The sequence below is a fragment of the Etheostoma cragini genome, chromosome 14, assembly GCF_013103735.1.
Source record: "Etheostoma cragini isolate CJK2018 chromosome 14, CSU_Ecrag_1.0, whole genome shotgun sequence".
NCBI classification, from domain to species: domain Eukaryota; kingdom Metazoa; phylum Chordata; class Actinopteri; order Perciformes; family Percidae; genus Etheostoma; species Etheostoma cragini.
In genome coordinates this window covers 7,536,305-7,557,396 of record NC_048420.1, presented here as the reverse complement: position 1 = coordinate 7,557,396, position 21,092 = coordinate 7,536,305, and the positions used below count along the sequence as shown (strand labels likewise).

The following is a 21,092-nucleotide window of genomic DNA, read 5'->3' as shown; positions in this document are numbered from 1 at the left end:
AAGAAGTCTCCAATTACCAGCCTAAATGATTACCGTCCTGTGGCCCTCACCCCGGTAATCATGAAGTGCTTCAAGAGTCTTGTTCTCCAACATAACAAGGACTACCTCCACCCCCAAACCTGTACACCTTTCAGTTTGCATACCGCGCAAACAGATTCGCAGAGGATGTCATTGCTGTAGCTCTCCACTCTGCGCTAAGCTACCTGGAGCAGCAGCAGAGCTTCGTCCGGATGCTCTTTGTGGATTACAGCTCCGCTTTCAACACAATCATCCCAGACATTCTCATCTCCAAACTGGTCACTCTCGGCCTCCCCCCTCTCACATGGGCCTGGATAAAGGACTTTCTCACCAATCGGCCCCAGACAGTGAGACTAGGCCCCCACCTCTCCTCCACTCGCACGTTGAGTATCGGCTCACCACAGGGCTGTGTGCTGAGCCCCCTCCTCTACTGTCTGTTACACACACGACTGCAGTCCGGCCCACAGCAACAACCCCATCGTCAAGTTTGCTGACGACACCACAGTGGTCGGACTCCCCTCAAAGGGAGACGAGGCCGCCTACAGAGAGGAGGTCCTGAAATTGGCAGCTTGGTGTTCGGAGAACTACCTGGATCGGAACACCAAGAAAACCAAGGAGATCATTGTCGACTTCAGGAAGAACAGCATGGCCTAGCTCCCCTGAACATCAAAGGTGAGTGCGTGGAGAGGGTCCACACCTTCCGGTTTCTCTGCGTCCTCATCTCCGCTGACATCTCCTGGACAGCCAACATCACAGCGGTCATCAAGAAGGCCCAGCAGTGACTACACTTGCTGAGGGTCATCAGGAGGTACAACCTGGACTCCAACCTTCTTATGACCTTCTACCGCTCGTCCATTGAGAGCCTGCTGACCTACTGCATCACAGTATGGTACGGCAGCTGGACTGTGGCAGACATGGAGAGGCTGCAGAGGTTGTAAGGTCAGCACAAAAGATGATTGGCTGCCCTCTCCCCTCCCTGATGGACATCTACACGTTCCGCTGCCTCAGCAGAGAACATCACCAAGGATAGCTGCCACCCCGGCTCTGATCTGTTTGACCTGTTGCCCTCAGGTAGGTGCTACAGCTGCATCAGAGCACCGACTAACCGACTTAAGAACAGTTTCTTCCCAAAAGCCATAACCACCCTGAACTCACACACGCACTGACTTCACTCCAAAGCCGTCCGGCCCCGGGACTTTCTTCTTCCCTCCTACTGTGCAATACTTCTGTGCAGTTTGCAATTTCATACAGTGCAATATTTAATATTTAACCATTTCAATACTGTGCAATATGTATTTATTATTTAGTTCTTAACCATTTAATTTCATTACAGTGCAATATTTATTCAATTGTTGTTAATACTACTTTTAGCATAACATGTATACAAAGCTATTTTATATATGTATATGGTAAATAGTAATTTTATACACTTTATATTGTTATATTTCGTGTTGACACTGTAAAGGGCAGGGTCAATCTCATTGCAGTTTTTTCTTTGTTGGTCCCCATTTTTGTGCGTCTCATGCATGAGCATACAGACTCATGTGGGTGATTGGATACACAGTCCTAGTAGTGGCGTCACACTATTCAAGTGATCTACAGGTGGCTCTAAAGTGCCAAGATACGCAACAATGCGCCAACAAAGGCAGGGAAGAAGAAGACTGCTTGCAACCAAGCATGGATTTGTGCAATGCAGGTTTCAGAATTCTAATAATCATTAGCTTGTTTTATGAGGAGGGGAAACACATTAGTTAGACCTCAAGGATGCACTGAATGTAAACATAACTTTAGTTTGATTAAGAAAACTTCACAGTGAAGCTTTAACACACAGAAGTGTTACATATGTTAAATGGCTCTTTGATAAAATGAGTTTTCCCCTCTTTTTTGTTACACATACAATAATATATCTACACACACACATGTACACACTAAACCGGCGGATGCTATCTATTTCTTGGATCTTAGAGTTGATTTCTGCATTGCTCAGCCTCTTTAACCAGAAGTGATTGCCAGCTTTTGTCCAGCCCATGTGTAGGGAACAGGAGGCATTGATTGAATGGCTGCTTGACAAAGCAGAAAAGGCTTATTGAGCTAATGCACCTGTGTTGTGGGATCGATCTCGCAATGTCACTTCCAAATGCATGGCAGGAAGATGTGAGAAAGGGAAGGGGGGAGCTGGGACAGACTGGAGCTGCAGTAGCAGCTTAAATTTAGCCAGCACAAACCCCTGACTCGCTGCTGTATCTGTTGATGGTCACGATGTAGCGGCGGAGAGGACTAGCTAGCTAATTCCCATCTCATTTGTGGTTTGATAAACAGAGCGAGAGTGGGGAAAAGGGGATGAAACAAACTGAATGTCTCTCCATTGAGTGTTCTACATGTTTTTTACAGTTCAGGGTTTGACTGACGCTCTTAATTAGGTCATCTTGTTGTGCACTTTTCTCCTTCAGTGGTAGAATTGTTTTCTGACTGGAGAATTGGCGATACCTGGTGCTTATTACGATGGGCTAGCTCCTTGGTCTCATTTGTACTCTTTTGCGGTACTGGAAGCCTGACTACTGTGTGGTTTTCTTGTCTTTTGTGTTTCCTGCTATCTTATGCTTGAAACTAATTTAGAACCAGGTGCTGTAGAATGTAGCTCCTTCCTATTGATGACAGTGCTGTTTCTCCCATCATCCTTGCAACTGTTTATTCCTCAGCATCCGTCTACAGTATGTGGATGTTTTTCTCCATCTCCGTCTCTCTCTTTCCTTTTATCTCTCGCTCTCTCTCTCGCTCCTCTCTCGCACTCGCTCTCTCTCTCTCTCTTACTTCAGAACATGAGTCAGTCTTAATTGCTACCGTTCCTTAATTTTTTGACTTATTTAAACAAAGATGGAAAATTGAAGACAAGTGTATAGCACAAAAGGAATAAAAAGTCGTTTCCACATGCATTTCATTTATTTGCACATATGCTGTTGATGCATCTTCTGCAGCTGTTGTAATACATGGCAGACAGAGTGATGTTGGATCAACTGTATTGAGACAGCTTTGTCTGTCTGTCATCTCCACATGTTTTTCTCTGTATCTCACACACACACACACCTCTCCTTTTCTTTCATTCTCCTCCTTCGTGCCCTTCCCCTAACCTCCGCGTATTACTTTTGATTTACTTCAGGAACGTGGTTCCTCCTTCAACTAGAGTCTTAAAAAATGACAAGACACAATAAATAGTAATAAATTGGCTATTGAACAGAATAATGTCCTTCTACTATGTCATCGTCTACCATTTGCAGCAAATATATGGACATGTCTAAAATGGCAAAGATGTCCTCATATGAAGCCTCTTACTACAGAGTGCTTAGAAATGTACTATCTCTTTAGTTTACACCATAAGCCTTTTTTAAGAACCATTTTGTGACAAATGGTTTTTTTATGTTTTCTGTACAGTACGCAGAGAAAATTGCTATTCCCCTTTACTGAGAAAGAGGATGACAAATTGAGGAACAGGCTTAAAGACACCCGGGAAGAGAGAGAATCGGTCCTATTAGGGTCAAAGATCATCCCACAGGAGATGGGTTTCACACCTTCTTCTTCTCCAATATCCTTTGTTCTAGTCACCAGGAATAAAATTTGTGTGACGAGAGATGGGAAAGAATAAAGGAATGTAAGCAGATGATGAAAGAGACGGATAGTGTGATGGATGGCATGGCCCCTTGCTCTAAGCGAGTATGTGTGTGTGCACACACATGGTTTGTTCGCACTTAACTGTTCATGGGCTTCTACTGTAGCGAGGGATGCATTGATGGACGAGGAGCATCCTTTGCCGTTTCAGCAGAGGATGTGCTGAAAGCATCCGTGCCTCCAGGGGTTGGCCATGTCACCGTCTCCCATCCTTGTGACTTATGGACCTGCCATGACAATCACCTAAGGGCTGCTGCTGGGTGTGGGGATGGTTGGGATACAACAGCCCACGTGATGACCGAAGCCAGACCCCCTGAAAGAAACCCATCCCTCCGTTCTAAAATGCATCATTTTCCAATAAAGGCTGTAAGGCTTGTAGAATAATTTGTGAAAAATTCTGATTTATGAAAACATGTGCAGGGGACAAAATTAATGGAGAGTAATGGGAAGTCATCTCACAAATATTTAAGATTGTTTTCTAATTATTTCTCTCAAGGTCCTCCTTGGTGTGTGTGTGTGTGTGTGTGTGTGTGTGTGTGTGTGTGTTTTTGTTTTTGTTTTTGTCTTTCTTCCTCTCGATCTTCCTTTTCTCTCTGTTCAGGATTTAGCCTGCAGCAGGAAAAAAGGGAATAAATTGTGATAAATTAGATTAAAGCAAACAGTGGACAAGGATTTTTTTTTAATATACACTGCTGCCTTGGCTCCTTTTTTTGGCTTTATAGATACCCAGCTCTCAGTGCTTCTCCAGCGTTGTTAAACGTAATGACATTAACTTTGCATGCATTTTTGTCTTCTACAAAATTATACCATGTGGTATGGGGATTGTGCACGATGAATGTCGTTGCCGTGATGCATTTTATCAACGTGATGCGCTATTTCAGATACTATCAATGGTTTCTATTATTGATGTCTATTGATTTATGATGTGACTGATAAATTTACATTGTGGCAAATAAAGAGTAAGGATTCTAAGGCAAGTTGAAACAGTATTCGCCACCTCAGTGATCCAGGCATAGCCCTGTTCTGGAGATTGGCACTTTTAGACTTATTTTACTGCTCAAACTAATAACCTGAAATGGAGAGAGTGATGAGAAACACACACACACACACACACACACACACACACACACACACACACACACACACACACACACACACACACACACACACGGTATGTGCATGCTGTTTGCATACATATCTACACTCTGACAGTGCTCTGCCCTCAGTCAGTTTAAGGCAATGACATCAGTCATCATGTGCATCTCTTCTTCTCCTTTTTCTCTGTCTGGATGTCTTACACACACATCCCTTTTCCCTGTCATTCTCCCAGCCTTGCATACACCTCCTCTTTCTCACACCTTTGTTGTCTTCAGTTTTTTTCCCTACCTCAAAAATAGGTTGTTCCTACAGCGGACATTTGGACTTGTCATTGCAGGAAAAGCACAGGTTTAACTGATAACATGGCTCCGTTCCATTTAGGCGTGCGTGCCAGTAATTCATGCCAGTAAGCCAGCATGTACAAAGTACAATATCAGTGCCCCGTACTGGAATTATTTAAAACGTCTGCTGTGAGAAAGTTGTCTATTCCTTTGCTTAAGTCCAACCTTCTATGCATGCTGCCACTCTTTCCTTTCGATCTCTAAAATGTTGCTCAGGCTCAAACCTTTGTGACAGACAAGCTTTGTTGTTTGTTGTTCCAGCCCTACATGGTCAGAACAAAACTGGGTGGGGGGAGCAGGGCCCTGTGGCCATGGTGCAGCACTGAAGCCTGAATCCCATCAGCTAATATGCTAATCAGAAAGAGTCCTTGTGTATATGCTAATATGATGGGCATGGAAGGGAAGCTGTAATAAGATGGCCTTGGCTGGTCAAAATAAAGGCTATGGCACAGTGGAGCCTGAAAGTGACAAGTTAGTCTGTCATCAGAATATCGGATTAGGCAAGAGGGAGAGTAAGTACTAACCAGGTACTTTAAAAGATAAATCAGCATTTAGGGCAGAATCCTTGATGTCTGAGCAGGTGTTCTACCTTCATTCGATGATGGAAAACACCTGCTGGAAAATCACTGATTGGCATGTAGCTAGAAGTGCAACATGGAGCTGCAGTCGTCTGCTCTAAGCGAGTCAGTGCTAATTTTAAACTATAAGAACCTATATTAAAAAAAAGTAGGGTAATGTTTTTCATGACAACAAGGATTTAGCCAACAATGCTGATACTGAATTTCTGGATCAAAGCTACTTTATGCCTATTTTGGGGTTTGAAATCCATGCAAGCTAGCATTGAATTGGCTACACCATTTAGGAAATTTATGACACATTTTTAATTAAAATGTACAGAAAAAAACACACACACTCACACACAAACACATAACCAAAATCAGGCACTTGAAGGTCATGTTTGTTGTCTGATGGTGGATTGGACACAAACTGTTTGCAGTCTATATATTTTCCTGCGAGTTAATTCCAAAGCTCAAGCCCTATGGAATAAAATGATTGATTTATCCTTGTAAGACCTTGCTGTAAGGTAGCTTACCAGGCTAGCAAAGGGGAAAATATGACAAACTAATAATGTTTTATTTAAAAAAAAAAACTCTTCATTAAAGCACTTTGTGTATGGCACTTAGAGTAATATATATAGAAAGGACTATTGTATTGGGGGTGGCATTAACTCAGTCTTTAGGGAGTTGGTTGTGAACCGGAGGGTCACTGGTTCACCTCCTGGGCACTGCCTAGGTGCCTTTAAGCAAGGCACTGAACCCCCATCTGCTCAGTGTGCCTTTCCATGGGCAGCCCCCTCACTCTCACTTCTCTCCATTAGTGCATGTATAGGTACTGGGGATGCGTGTGTAATTCATGCCTGTGTGTAATAACAGAGTGTAAATTGTAATTTCCCCTTGTGGGACTAAGAAAGGATACATTATTGTTACTACTATTATTAGTATTATTATTAGTATTCATTTATTTAGACATGTAGTCTTAATGATCCTTTTTAATCTTATGTATCTTGAAACTTGAAAAACATTTCCAAACGGAATATGGGGCTAGTTTTCTTGTTATGATAAACATTTAGCTGTGCAACCAAAATAAACAAATTTGCCTTTGAAATATTATAATTTTTTGTAATACATTCTGGAGCTGAAAACATCCCATTGGGTAGAAAAGCAAGTGTGCATTGAGTGTGATGTTGAGGTGCCAGTAAGCTGTGTTGCTGTATATGAGCCATTCTGTCCTCTCCGGAGTCCAGCCCAGCCCCCGTGGAGAGACTGAGTTTCATCCAAAGTCCAGCACATGCTCTGGCCAGCTCTCCCAGTCACACACTCGTTTGCATGTGCGTTCGTGTGTGATGCTTGTTTGGTCATGGACGGTTAATTCTTACTCCTGAGTATAAGTTGTATAAGATGCAGTAAGAACAAAACCATCCACCTACTACACACCTATATAGCATTTTTAGCCAATGTGCGTCATGGAAGCTACAATCACACTTCTTTTACTGCAAGATTGAAGCAAGAGCATCAAGAGCAAGAGATTGGCTAAACTTCCTTTGAACTCAATCTGCATAATAACACACAATTAGACAAGGTTCAGTCTATACTGCGCTCACTTATTTGCATGCGAGCAAATGCTTGGACAAGTCGTGATGGTCAACTTGGCATCCATGAGTAACTAAAGCACTCTAGGGAGGAAAAGAATAAAAATGTAAATCTACTTAACTGGATATAGTGGTATAGTCTGTGCAGCCAGCAACATATTGTATTAGTGTTTTTTGCTGGGTTAGATATGTTGTCATGAACAGATGGGGTGTGTGTGTGTGTGTGTGTGTGTGTGTGTGTGTGTGTGTGTGTGTGTGTGTGTGTGGCTTGATTGTCAACATACTCTTCCTGTATTTTTCCCTGATTTTCTGGCTCTTGTTAGTACTAACATGACCTAGAGCCACATACTGCCTCATTAACGGTCCATTCTCTCCCCCATCTCTCCAGCTCTGCCCAGCTACACTTGTGGTAATCCTGGACAGCTACTCAATGGCCACCAGCAGGGATCCACATTCAACATTGGGGACAAGATCCGCTACAGCTGCAGCCCGGGCTATGTGCTGGAGGGTCACACCACCCTGTCCTGCCTTGCCACTTCAACGGGTACTGCTGCCTGGGATTTCCCCCTTCCCTACTGCAGAGGTATGTACGAGGGGCAGTGGACAACTGTCTATCAGAACACTTCTTCTGTCCTCAAAATAAAGGTTTTAATCACATCCAATTTAAGAGGCTATGTAAGAGATATGGAAGGAATGCCGTGACCCTGTGTCCTCATGAACATGCAGAAAAGTAATCCTTCCATTTTCTGGTCAAAAATATTCTCGGTGGTATACAGTTTACAGCTAAACATTCTTAATTTGCACATGCCTCCACAAGGTTTTCTGTGCTTATACTGATAACTTATTTGCCATGACAGGACCTCATGTGTTGGCTCCCAGTCAGGTGCTTGTGGCAGTTGTCCTTCCCTCACAGTTAGCAAGCACCCCTGCGGCAGGGGCACCTGCCAGTGTGTGTTGTATGACCCAATATGACACAGTTGTTGAAAATGGTTCACTGTAGCCAAATGTGATGCTATTGAACATCATTTTGCAGAATGTTTGCTTTGTATAAAATGTGAGTTCTCACGTAATTGAAAATGCATTTCAAATGTCAAATACTGTACATGACAGTTTGCACGTCCATGTATGTACATTTGCTGAGGTCATGTGTCCATGTGGCAAATGGTTTGTGTCAGTGTGCCTGCTGAGCAGAGCGCTGAGACTCTTTGCCATCTGCGACCAGGCTGGGAGTCAGGAAGCCCGCATCACACATGGCTGCACCATGCGCCAGCACAGCCCCAACCCACCCAATCACATGCAGACACAAACACATGCCTGTATTCCACTTTTAAATGTTAAATTATTTTGTGCATTGTTTTTCACAATTTCTGACATCTAAACTTAGCTCTTTCATTCTCCTTCTCCATGCCCACCCGGGCTCCTTCTTGCAAAAGAAAGAATTGCTAAGCACTAAATGATGCCATGTTTTCAACAGAAATTACACACCAACAAGTTTAGCAACTGGCAATTTCCCCTGTGATTAATTGCGGTCTCCCAGTGCTACATAAATGTCAACGTGTTACCTGAGTGCTCCTTTATATTGCATAAGTATATTGTTAATGTCACTCCAATTATAGAGCCTGCCCATATGTGTAAAAGCAGAACTGACTTTGGAAGGGGGAAGCAGGAATATTTTGGCACGGCCACCATTCTGGACTCAGGAGAGGGCGAACGTGCCAGTGCTGTTAGGCCATAGATGATAGCCAGCCATTGATGACACAGATAATGTTTTACATGCCCTGTCTCATGCTCATCAATTTGTTCTCTTAGCTATAATCTAAAACACTACATCACTTGTCATGACTATACTTATAAATGATTTAACATCACACTTTTATTCAGTTTCTGACACTTTCTCCTAAACCCTAAGCATATCTTTCCAGAAAAAGGCTTACTTCTGACAAGTTCTAAATGTCATCGTTTATACCTACAGCATCATACGCAAATCTATTTATGTTTGATTTGTGCATTTGCTTTATTCTACCTATAACAAAAACACTCTGATTATTAGTGGAAGTGTGTCACATTTAGTTGTCCCATTTAAAATTCCAGATATAGTTTCAAAGCTTTAGCTGTGTCCATATAAACGTGTGTGTGTGTGTGTGTGTGTGTGTGTGTGTATGAATATGCATTTTGTATGCCATGAATGTTTTCATAGCTCGCATGCTTTGCCCATATCTTGGTAACCATGACACTCAGAGGAATCGTAGCAACTCTTTACACTTAAACCATGACATCCTAAGTGACAGCCTGAAAATATGTACTGTTCAACCATGGGAAGCATCCTGGCATCTGCAATTGACTGGGGACAAAATTGAATGTTCCTGCACACTTCACATATTGAAGTGTTAAACAGTTTTTTGGTTTCATACGGTCCATGGTATAGCCATTTAGTTTTCCATTCTCGTAGAGCATTTGCATCGGTCAGTGGCAGCCCAAAAATGTAGAGAGCAACAGAAAGAGTCAAGGTAAATGGGAGAGCTTGCATTCAGTCTTCACTTCAAGTGTGAAGAAACTATCTCGTGTGGAATATCAATGCATTTCCTCGTCCTTTCTTCTCTCTACCTTCTACTTCCTGTCTCCCACTGCAACAATCACCTGTCACCCCTCTCGCCATCTCTGTCTTTCCTCATTGTCCATCCTCCCTCTGCGCTTCCCTCTCGCCCATCCTTGCTTGTCACCTGTCATCCTCTTCATCCCCTTCTTCTCTTCCTTCTGTCGTGGTTTCCCTCCTATTCAAGTTCACACCTCACAAGTTTCCGCTCGTCCGTAGACTCACTTGCCCTCCCTTAGGGGGGTTGGCCTGGTGACAGGTGGGATGGATGATAGACGGAGCCCGGCGCCTCCAAGCTCCTCCGCCCCTCTTTGAACGCCACACACACAGCTAGCTGGCCGCCCACTAACGAATCCCACACAACCGTGGAACAGAGAAGGACCCACAGACACACACACACACACACACAGTTTCAGGAACAATAACAGTGTGGAAGTGATGTATACACACACAATATTTTAAAGTCTTTATTTCGGTTTAGGTACTGGTTGATGCTGCATTGTACAAACCTTTGTTGAACATATCAGAAGCTGAACTATTCACACATTATGCTGGCAACACATGTCATGCATGCTTTGTTGTTAAATGGTCTCCTCAATGCAGTCTTGATGATGGCAAGAGTTGAGATTAACACAAATATGAATTAATATGCAGTGTGGTGCAACCCATTGCACTTGTGGTGTGGGTAAAAGCACTTTAGGGCATTTTGAAATCCAATAACTGGTGGCTCTACGGCCTGTGGCAAAAATTGCAGACAAAGGAACAATGTGCTGTAACTCGTAGCACATTTTCATGTGCCTGAATTTAAAAATATGCACTTTTGCTTGTGGCAAGAAAAAAAGATGTGTGGCCAGACAAAATGAATAAATAAAACTTAAACTTTTAGAAAAATACTAAAATGAGCACAAGGTTAATGGCAAATCTACACCTGCACCCACGAAGACATCTCATGCCAAAGCATTACGTCTGTGTCAGCATATCTGCCTTAATATTTTCTCAAAGCACTATAGCAGCTTTATAGTAATTAAGCTTAGTAGGTATCTGTCCAATAAAGTTATTCATTTTGACATTTCATACTTCTATACTATATTAATATATATTGAGTAGGTCTCATCTTTAAAATCAATGTTCTCTTATTGTCGGGCCACTATGGCACTGATCTTGAAGAAGCTTGCAATAGCCAGTTAGAATTTTAACATGACTGCTTATGGGTCAAACATGACCTTTAGCTGCAGTTAAGCTGCAGTTTGTGCTTATTAGCCTTTGGCCACCTTGCATCTCCTACTGTTTTCAATTGTCTGTGCACTTCAGTTATATCTGCACCACAAATATGTGTTTGTCTTTGTAAAATGTTCCCTCTTTTACGAAGCTTTTCAGCACTTTCTATCCCCTGTGCTCCCTGCAGCTGACGATGGGTGTGGCGGAACACTGCGGGGCCAGAGCGGGGTGATCACCACACCCAATTACCCAGCTGAGTACAACAACAACGCTGACTGCACCTGGACCGTGCTGGCCGAGCCAGGTGACACCATTGCCCTGGTTTTCTCAGACTTTCAGCTCGAGGACGACTATGACCTGCTGGAGGTCAGCGGCACTGAGGGCTCTTCACAGTGGTGAGTAGTCAACCTCCAGCCATTTGTCTGGAGAGCGAGCTGAGTTAGGGACAGGAAGGGAAGGGGAGTCCACAGGTGCACCACCTGCCCACAGGCACTTTTGGAGACAAAGGAATGAGCTGGTTGGAAGTGAATGGGTGTTGGGTAGGTTCATTGGAACTTAGCCAGCTTAAAGTGACTATTTGGATACATAACTGTCTGAGATGTCTCCGGGGAATAGTAGAGGAGCAGGAATCGATTCAAACGTCAGGGTAATCAAATAGCAAGTGTTTCTGGTAGTATCTTTGAAATGAAAATAATAGAGAGATAAAGTATTTATTTGATATCTAGTTCACAGCTTTTTACCCGTAGTGTATCATGTGGTCTGTTGTTTTAAAGCGTACTCTCAACAGTCAATCTTTGTCACACACCCTCACTCATTCCCTCAATTAGTCAGTCTTACAGAAACACACAGGCTCAGCTCTAATGATGAAGAGGTAGGATATCCTGGTGTCAGAGTGGGTCTCTCACCATCTGTGGCAGCTCCTCCTCTCTCTGACAACTCTCTCAGCTCGGGAAGTAATTAGTGAGCTCGATTACCACCGCCAGCCGTATAGTGTTGTTTCACCCACACTCACACTCACACACGCAGTCGAGCCCATATGGGCACAAATGGACATGTGCACATAAGTATCCACTGTTTCAGCCAGACTTCCATTTATTTGTGCTGGCACTCTGAGAACTCGTGCAAATAGATGCACTTTTAACAATCTCTCTGCCACTTTGTCCCTTCCTCACTCAGAAGGCCATTGTTAGCATAAAACAGATACCCTGGTTGGGGACAAGTTGATGGGTATTATAAAATCCACTGCACTCTCTTTGTCATTAATGCAATATAAAAATGCAGGTTTAGTTTCAGGAGCATGTGGGAGACAGGCAGTTTGGATAAACAAGAGAAGACCGGGGAGACAAGGGGTAGCATTGGCTGAGCTATTAAACACTTGAAACACACAGGCACACACAGAGAAAGACAGAGGAATAGAGGACTGTTGATAGAGGAAAAAGGTTCAGAAAGAATACATGAGAAGTCATCTTAGAGTGAGATGGCCCCTGGAAACTTTTGTCAGTTTCAGTCATTCACCCAGTGGTTAACAAAACACAGCAAAAATAAGTACTTGATTGACTCTGAGCGTTTTTAAAACTGAGAATTGTGCCTTGTAGCCTGATATTAAAGTCTCTTTGAATCCCTTCTCGGCCAACTGAGAGTTGATCGCTTCCCAAACTCCCACAGACTACAGCCTGACTATGCGTTGCACATTTTACAATCTAATCGGCTTCTTGTCTTAGACTTTGATTTGCTCACTGTTTTCGTGTGGGGCGCCCAAATCTCTACTGAGTTTGGCATCTTTGTGGCGATTGTTGCGGGGGCGTCTAGGGTGGTGCACCATGGTGGTCTTAAAGAGCAAGGGAAAACAGTTGGAAGAAAGTGACTAGAAAAGAGGGAGAAGTGGCTATTGGCAAGCGATGCAGAGTGCAAGTCACAGTTGATCATGCACATTGCAAGTACAAGCCAGCACAGGGGACAGAGGACACGGTGCAGACATGCTGGCATGCTTCTATTGTTACATTTTTTGTCTGGTCATGCTGGCTAGGGTTCGATTGTTGACTTCAAAAGTAATGGCGGTTTTCTTTCAAAACATAAAAACAGTTTTCAACACTATAATTTTATCTCAGAAGTGTCTTAGTAGTTGTATCGGTGTTTCCTCCATGTTGATTTTATAGTGGTGGCCCGCCAATGTAAAAATGCCCCCCCCTCATGTTATCAGAAATAAGGCAGACGCACCGTGTGGTTGCGGTTGCCTTTTAAATTATTCTGCCGACATAATGCACCCCCCGTTGGCTGCCCCTCACTTTGCAATTGAACAACGAGTAGAACTATTCAGGAGTTACTGGGCCCATCTAGTTTAACTCCACAGACTGTTGTGTTGATGTAGGTTATTGTCAAAACCTTTGCTTTCTTCCAAGTAACTATTAAACGAACGGCTCCCCCAAAACGTCACTCCGGTGGGTCCGTTCTAATTGGACAACGTTCAACTTGTTAATTGTTGTCCTGATATCAAACATCTGGAAACATTAGAACGGTAAGTGAGTCAGTGTAATGTAATATACATTGAAAATAGTCTATAGATGTAGTCATTTGGGTTTCCCTATGAAGAATGTAGTTGTTTTTTGGACATACCTGGCTGCCTCCAGTGCTAAAAAAAATCCTAAAGGAAACACTGTAGTATTTTTATATATATATATAATTTTAGAGTTAGCAGGAAGGAGTAAGGGCAGACAAAGGGGGTGACAGAGTCAAGCAGTAACAATCAGCAGACACCATTGGAGAGAAGTGAAGAGGAGGGCAGGACCTTTGAAGGACAGGATGGGCAAAGTGAGAACCTAGATAGATGAGTGGAAGTGAGAAACTAGATAGATGAGTGGAAGTGAGAAACTAGATAGATGAGTGGAAGTGAGAAACGAGATAGATGAGTGGAGTGCAAACAACTTCCCGGCTGGTGGCTAATTAGATAGGTCAAGTGGAGTGCTATAATGGTGCAGACCTAAAGCCGGTGTTTTTTTTCATCACCGGTGCTAAAACAATACTTTTAAAATGGTGCCTGTGCCTAAACAACGCCTGAACCTGTGCCTTAACCAAAATACACATTATATATTTAGAATTTACTGTATATAATATCAAATATAAAAAAGGAGCACAAAACAAAAGTTGGCAACATTAAAGAACAGCTTGTTTATTGCTAAGGCCAAGTGGTCAAAATGAAATGATTGATTAATAATGTAATAACAATAACTTATAACAATGACTTATTTCTCCAGTAAATTGCTGGTAATCGACAAAAACAAGCACCAGATGGGAAAAGGTTGTTTTACAATAACTTAAAATGCACCACAAGGCTGGTGAGTTTCAAGTAAACGCAGTGTCTGTGTTGTTGTTCCGACAACGGCAGCTGCAGACTGTTACGTCCCGGTGTTGGAGTCCTCTACACGGAAATACAGTCACACTTCACACCGCTTAACATAAACTGTCAGAATTTTAACCATTGTGTTTAATCCAGTTAGTTGCTAACGGTAACGTAGCGTCCCGTGCAGCAATGCTTCTGGAAAAGAAATAGCACCAAAATTTACGTTGGAACCGGTTCCCTATTGGCAACGTGTTTCAGTACCCATCCCTACCTAAAGCCCACGTCCCCTCAGTAAATGGCTCAGTGAGCTTGCCGCTCTGTGGGACTTGGTGATTGTGCTCTCTGTCACACCATAATTAGCCTGGTCTGTGATTTAATCACACTGGTTTTTACAGGGTTAAGTTCCTGTTAAGTTTAATGGGCTGTTTGTTTATTTTTTATTTCTACTATTAACTGTGAATTAGGGTTTACAATCATCTTTCAAGGGTAATATCTCTTTTCTGAAGTGAGAAGGCACAAACAAAATGATTTCATAGCTATAAAGCGTTAATAGTGTTGGCATGCGACCATCCCACTGGCTACTTAATTCCAACTGCAGAGTTTTAGAAGCAGTATTGATTGATACCTGACGGACAGGTTGAGTGGTCCTGTAGAAGAAGAGAGGCCAGGGATCAGGGTCAAAACCATGCTTCCCAGATTAATCCTCAACAGCTCACACAGAATCAGGTCAAGTTTTCATGCTCCGTGTTCTCTTGTTTGTGTGTCTGTGTGTGGGTTTTGAAAGGAAGAGAATGAGCCAAAATAAACAACATCAATCACCATCAAGAACACCACCCCTTTGCATGTGTGAATCTGATCTTGTTCACTTACATTCTTGTTTACCGTATCATCCACTGCTTTGATTGGCGGCCTTGCAGAGTTAGCATTCTAAGAGTCAGCAGGAGAAGACAGCCTTGAAAACTGACTTCAGAAACTGAGATGTGTATTTGGAATGGATTGAATGTGGCAGTGGGAAGGGCTAGTAAAAACGGCAACTGAATTTCCTCTTCCTCTTTGCATTACCCCAACAGGACTTCTTCTGTGTTGCTTGCCCAGGGGAGCACATTACTCTGCCATTACACTGTTTGCATCCACATTGATTTTCTTCCCCATCACCATCCACTTTGAGGCAATGTAAATAACGCCTGACGCTCGCCAATTGCCAGATGCTCATTCGCCTGCTTTCTACTAAGTGGAACTCACAGCTATTTGACTTGTTATTTTCTGTGGCTTGCAATTGTTTTGCAAGGGACCATAATAAATTTCCATCTGCCCTTGAGATGTTGAAAGCAAGTCTTGCACCTTGGATACTGTAAGTAGGGAGTACAAAGTGCGTGCATTTGGAGTTGAAAGCACTCTGAATTTTGTCATTACTCCCTCGGTTCCACAAAAATGGTTCTACAAAATTTTTTTTTGCTACATCACAGTTCAGTGGTTGCATCATTTTACAGAAAGTGTTTCCAAACAAAACTTATTTCTTTGTTTTCCGTTCTGGTAACTTTTACAAACTGTACTTCCCATGAGGGTTTTCTTTTCTTTTTCTTCTTCATGCAACCCTTCGCTGATGAGACAAAGCTCCCTGCATAAATGCAACTTATTCCATTCTGTTAGGAGATCTGAGAGCACTATGAGCTTTGATGCTTCGAGGTAGCCTCCCATTCCTTGTCTTCTCTCTTTTAATCCTATACCCTATGGACGTGAGACACTGACATTTAGCAAGCATATGGATTATCCCTGCAGTGCTGATATGTGTCAGCTTGTCCCAGCCCGTGGAGGGAGCACGTCTGTGTCTGTGTGAGTGAGGCAGATAGAGATAAAGAGTTGTTGGAGGAGAGTACAGAACACTGGATATATATTGATTGGCTGTAAGGTTGACTCACCTGAGAGCAAGTGAATTGTCTTCAGAAGAGCTTTTTAAGTCTAGGGGCTGTTTTCTCCAGTTTCCGATGGGAGTTACAGCAATATGGATACGTTTCACTTTTTTGAAGATTAATGCTCGTCTAACTCTCGCATTTCTCTCACTTTTGCTTTCTTTCTTTAGATTTCTCAGTCAGAGTCTCTCTCTCTATCTCCCTGCTATGTGGGAGTCGTAAAGTATCTGATTGTAATTTCATTATAATATAATTATACATGCAATAGTCATTTACTGTAAGTGGGGCTCTTCATAAAACCCACATACAAATCCAAAACAAAAGTAAACTAAGGATAATGAATAGCGTACTTTTTTTTTTAAAGTTTCCCAGAATTCAGAGTTTAGATATTTGCAAAGTGCATGTCAAAATATTTGTTTTTGATATGTCCATTCACAAACACCACTTACTGTTGACTCATGTATTCCCCTAACTTTGCATGTCTGTTGCAGTGGGGGTGATGTGCAAATCTGAAAGGCCACAACTATTCTTCTCTAAACTTTACAATGGAGAAACCTCATGCGGAAATAAACATTGGTTGAGATGGAAATGTCTCATGGATGATGTGAGGGATGGTAATGAAGCCCTGACGCACGTCAAGGATCATCACGTCAAAGACAACAACAAAAAAGAACCCCCAGATCGCGTTGTGTGTTATATATACCAGCCGCATCCATCACAATGTCTTATCTTGCTGAATCTAGATCCCTGTCTGTTTCTCTCTGACCTACACCTTATTCTCTTCTCTGTCTGCCTCCACGGAGTCTCTCATCTCATCTACCACTTTCTCTTTTCCCTAGTCTCCAGCCGGCAGTCTGTCTCTCTGTTTTTGCTCAGGTTCTTAAAAGGTGAATTGTGCAAAACCCACAATTCAGTTTTTTGTGTGTTTGCATTTAATTTAGGAAATAAAGTAAGATGTTTTTTTTTCTTTAACCACAATCAAAGTGGACAATCTGTTAGCGATTGACCGATACTTATTTAAAGGCTGATACTGATTATTAGTAGTTAATGAAACAGATAAGCGATATTTGGAACCGATATGCATTTACAGTGAAAATTGAAAGTTTTTTGAAAGTCAAAAACAAGATTTAGGAATGTTACAAACCTCAACACAAAACTTTGTTTACCCTTTAAGCAATTATTGAAACTTTCAACTTAATACACAGTAAAAGATGGTGAGATATTGTTGTGGGCGGGACATTATTATTACATCGGCTATCACGCAAATAAAATGCTGGTACAAATAAAATGGCTTGGTAATCGGCCAGGGTTGATAATCAGTCTATCCCTACTACCTGTACTTCTACAGGTGTTTCTGACAGCTAAATCTGAATCAGTTATAATTATTTTGTATTTAAAAAAAAAAAAAGATAAAGTGGACAGACAATAGAGCTCTTTACACCATTGTATAATTGCACCTGTGTACACCGTTGAGGACAGCAGGGATTTATGGGTCCTGATTTTCCATCAAATGCATAGGTTTAGTGAGCAATGTATTGTCGTATTACTAGTGTCTTGTGTTTTCTGTTGGACAAGTATAATGTGTATGTATTGTAGTTAAGTACTGGGTTAGTCTGAGGAAATAAATCAGTTGAAAATTAGATGTTCTGGAAAGAACTTCTGAATGGCTTCTCTGTAAAACAAGGTTTTTATTTAAATGTTCTTTCAATAGCTTTCTAAATTAATTTCAAAAAGAAATTCAATAAGAGAAGTCCTTTTTTCCCATTCGTCACCTTTTTTCTGCTGCGCCAGGTTTATACATTTAACACTATAGTTCAGTGCTCCACCCTCGGATCAATAGCCATATTTGCCATTCTCTCCAGCACGGCCCCACAAAGTCTGTTTGTCTGAGTCAGGATTTATCAAAAGCAGCACTTGGTTGAGGACTCAATCTGCAACGTGCCATTGATCAAAAGTGCATTTATGATGAACTTTGTGCCACCTGCCAAGAAATGCTCCAGCGGAACGTTATCTCCAACACCTGGTGCCTTACTGCAGATTGGCCCACCCCAGCACTCCACACTTTGTTACTCCCTCTGTCAAATTGTTCAGGCTAAGAGCTGGAGAGGGGAGGGGAATAAGAGTGCACAGAGCAAGCTCAGAAAAAATGGCATAAAGCATACCCATGTATTCTAGCAACCTTCCCGGTGTGCATGTGTGTTTTCAGTTGCCAAATGAATAATGGAAGGCATTCTAGTCTTCATTATTACATGTCACTAATTGACATTGATCTTCTGTGTTATGTTAAAAAAACAGCAGGTGCAGCTATTTACTAGGCAATATTTAGTCAACGCTATAAACCAGCTCCCCTGAGACAAGCAGCCTGGATAGCAATGTGTCTGTGTAAGCATGTCTAGCCATGTGTTACCTCACCCCCATCCCAGTGAGACCAGAGAACATGCAGAGGTGAGAGGTAATGGCCCAGATCACCGTGCCCTGACTGGGTGTCTCTTTAGTTATGTTTACTAAGCACTGCACCATTGGGATCCAATCTGTCGCTTTTTACAATCCCACAGATGCACTAATGGCTTATGATTTGTACACAGAGACATATTTGAAGGCACGCACATTGGCGCCCTGGGCTTGCAAATGGATTAGAATGCTTTTTTTTTTTTTTTTTAAGATTAATTATTTCGTTTATGGGTCAGTGTTTTTTCATCATGTCCTTATGGGATTACTTTGATACTGAATGTCAATATCTACTGCACTGAAATACATGTATGACAATTAGAAAATATAGTTGTAAATAATCCTCTTATCCAATGTTTTTCTCTTGATCTACAATCCCCAAGACTCATTATTCTGTTCTTCAGGACACTGGAGCATGGGCTCTGTTTGTGCTCTTTATTTGACAGTGCCGTCTGTCTTCCTACGTAGACCATTTGATTAATTACAATAAGAGAGGAGTTGCGGAACTGTTCATACTGTAAGTTCAAGGATCAGCGTAGTCAAAACTACAATCAATCTTCTGTTCCCTGTTTCTTTCATCATCTATTCTTTTGTGAAAACAGTAGTTATACACACGTTAAGAAGCTTCCAATTATGCTTCATGCTTCAGCTCACTTTGATCCCTTTATTCACTTCCTGGGTCAAGTGCTGCTAATCTAAAAAAGGATGGCTTTCTTCAGAGGCTTTTTGTTATGGTGTGATCAAAAGAGAATTGAGGCTGTATGGAAAATAAAATTTGAGTGCCTTGCTTGGTCAACATCGCTGTTTTCTGCCAGATTGTTATACCGTTAATGTTGGCCTCCCTCAATCTTTCTTTGAGAGTGTGATTGGGGTGACACACTAAGCTTCACAGGACTGTGAGCGACGTCACACCAGTCGATTAATCAATCACAGTAATTAGCCAAGATGGAGCACAAGGAAGAGGGAGGGCTGAGACGAGAAGCTTAGAAGGAAAACAACATATGAAATCAATTAGGCAAACGCACAGTGCACTCTTGTGGTCTGTTTTAGAGGACACTGGGTACAGCAATTAGATTGTAAAAGCAGAGCAGTGAGGACAAGTACACCCAGCCCTTTAATGCCAAGTCATTGCATTGCATCTGAATGTGTAATGCACAAATGCGCTTGACAAGGTTCTGCTGCACTGCAACAATCAAGTCCAGTAAGTAGTCTGGAACTCTGAAAGTAGATTCTGTAGTAAAATAAGCCCCTTTACCTGACCAGGGGGTAGTCTATATCTACCACGTTCCACTTCAGGAGTGCCTCCGGATATCCCTCTTTTCTGCCAGACAGCTAGCTACACTATCTGTCCAATCTGAGTTTTCCGTTGCACGACTAAAACCTTTGAACGTACACGTTCCACCAAAACAAGTTCCTAGGCTATATTGCAGCAGTACTGCGGCTCTGTCCGCCAACTACTAGTCAAACCCTCCTCCGCAGTTCTGTGGAGGAAGGTCTGGCAAAGCGAGACTAACCAGAGGTCAACACTTCACTCTGTATTTTCTGTACACATTCACTCTAAATTCTTTAGTCTCTTTAGTGTAATGATCTCAATACATTGCTTCTTTTAAAAAAAAATGAAAACAAAATAGACAAATTGTAAACAAAAGGAGTGTAAAGGTGGATATATGTTGCATGGTGGTCATGCTGCAGGAACAGCAGAGCATGTGGTTCCTGAGCATCCCCTGAGTGGACAGAGATGTCACTGTCTGATCTGGGTCACTGCTCAACCACAACACATCCCTATTCTCAGTCTCTAACCTCCCCTTTTCACTGAACAACTTGCAAATATAAGCACAAAGTGCACAAACACATGCACCCCACATACATTGCTGCTGTGGAAACGTGACAGCATCAGTCTGGGGCGTCAGATAATTCCACTTCTTTCCAGTGCAAATCAGTTTGATTTTGTTGAGTCAGGCACCATTGTGTTGATCTTTTTTTTTTGTGATACTGGTGATAATTTCAACATGAAAGAATCGCGTGTTTATTGCTTGACCATATGGTCAAACTTAAATGCTCTATAAGGAGTTTAAACCTGTTAAGCGTTCAATGTACCACTGGTGGTTCGAAATTGGGATCATGCATCATTTCTCGGTTTTGATCGCGTGTAACTTTTTCCCTGTGCGCGCTAGAAAGCATGTCGACACGTCATTGTAATCTGTGGTGCCAGCACGTTCCAATGGACCTGGTTGACCTGGCTAGCCAATAGCATGATTCTATCAAGAGATACACTCAAACTAAGCCAATCATATCGCACAGCCCCCATTGGGCCCAC

General features: G+C 42.3%; 1 protein-coding gene across 1 annotated transcript in view; it reads left to right on the top strand.

The window, feature by feature from the left end:
* csmd2 (CUB and Sushi multiple domains 2) overlaps positions 1-21,092 on the top strand; it is a 240,948-nt gene that overhangs the window by 60,975 nt on the left and 158,881 nt on the right. Inside the window, exons 4-5 of the mRNA XM_034892760.1 lie at positions 7,658-7,852; positions 11,268-11,475. Coding sequence (XP_034748651.1) covers positions 7,658-7,852; positions 11,268-11,475 — 403 coding nt within the window. The remainder of the gene's footprint in view (positions 1-7,657; positions 7,853-11,267; positions 11,476-21,092) is intronic.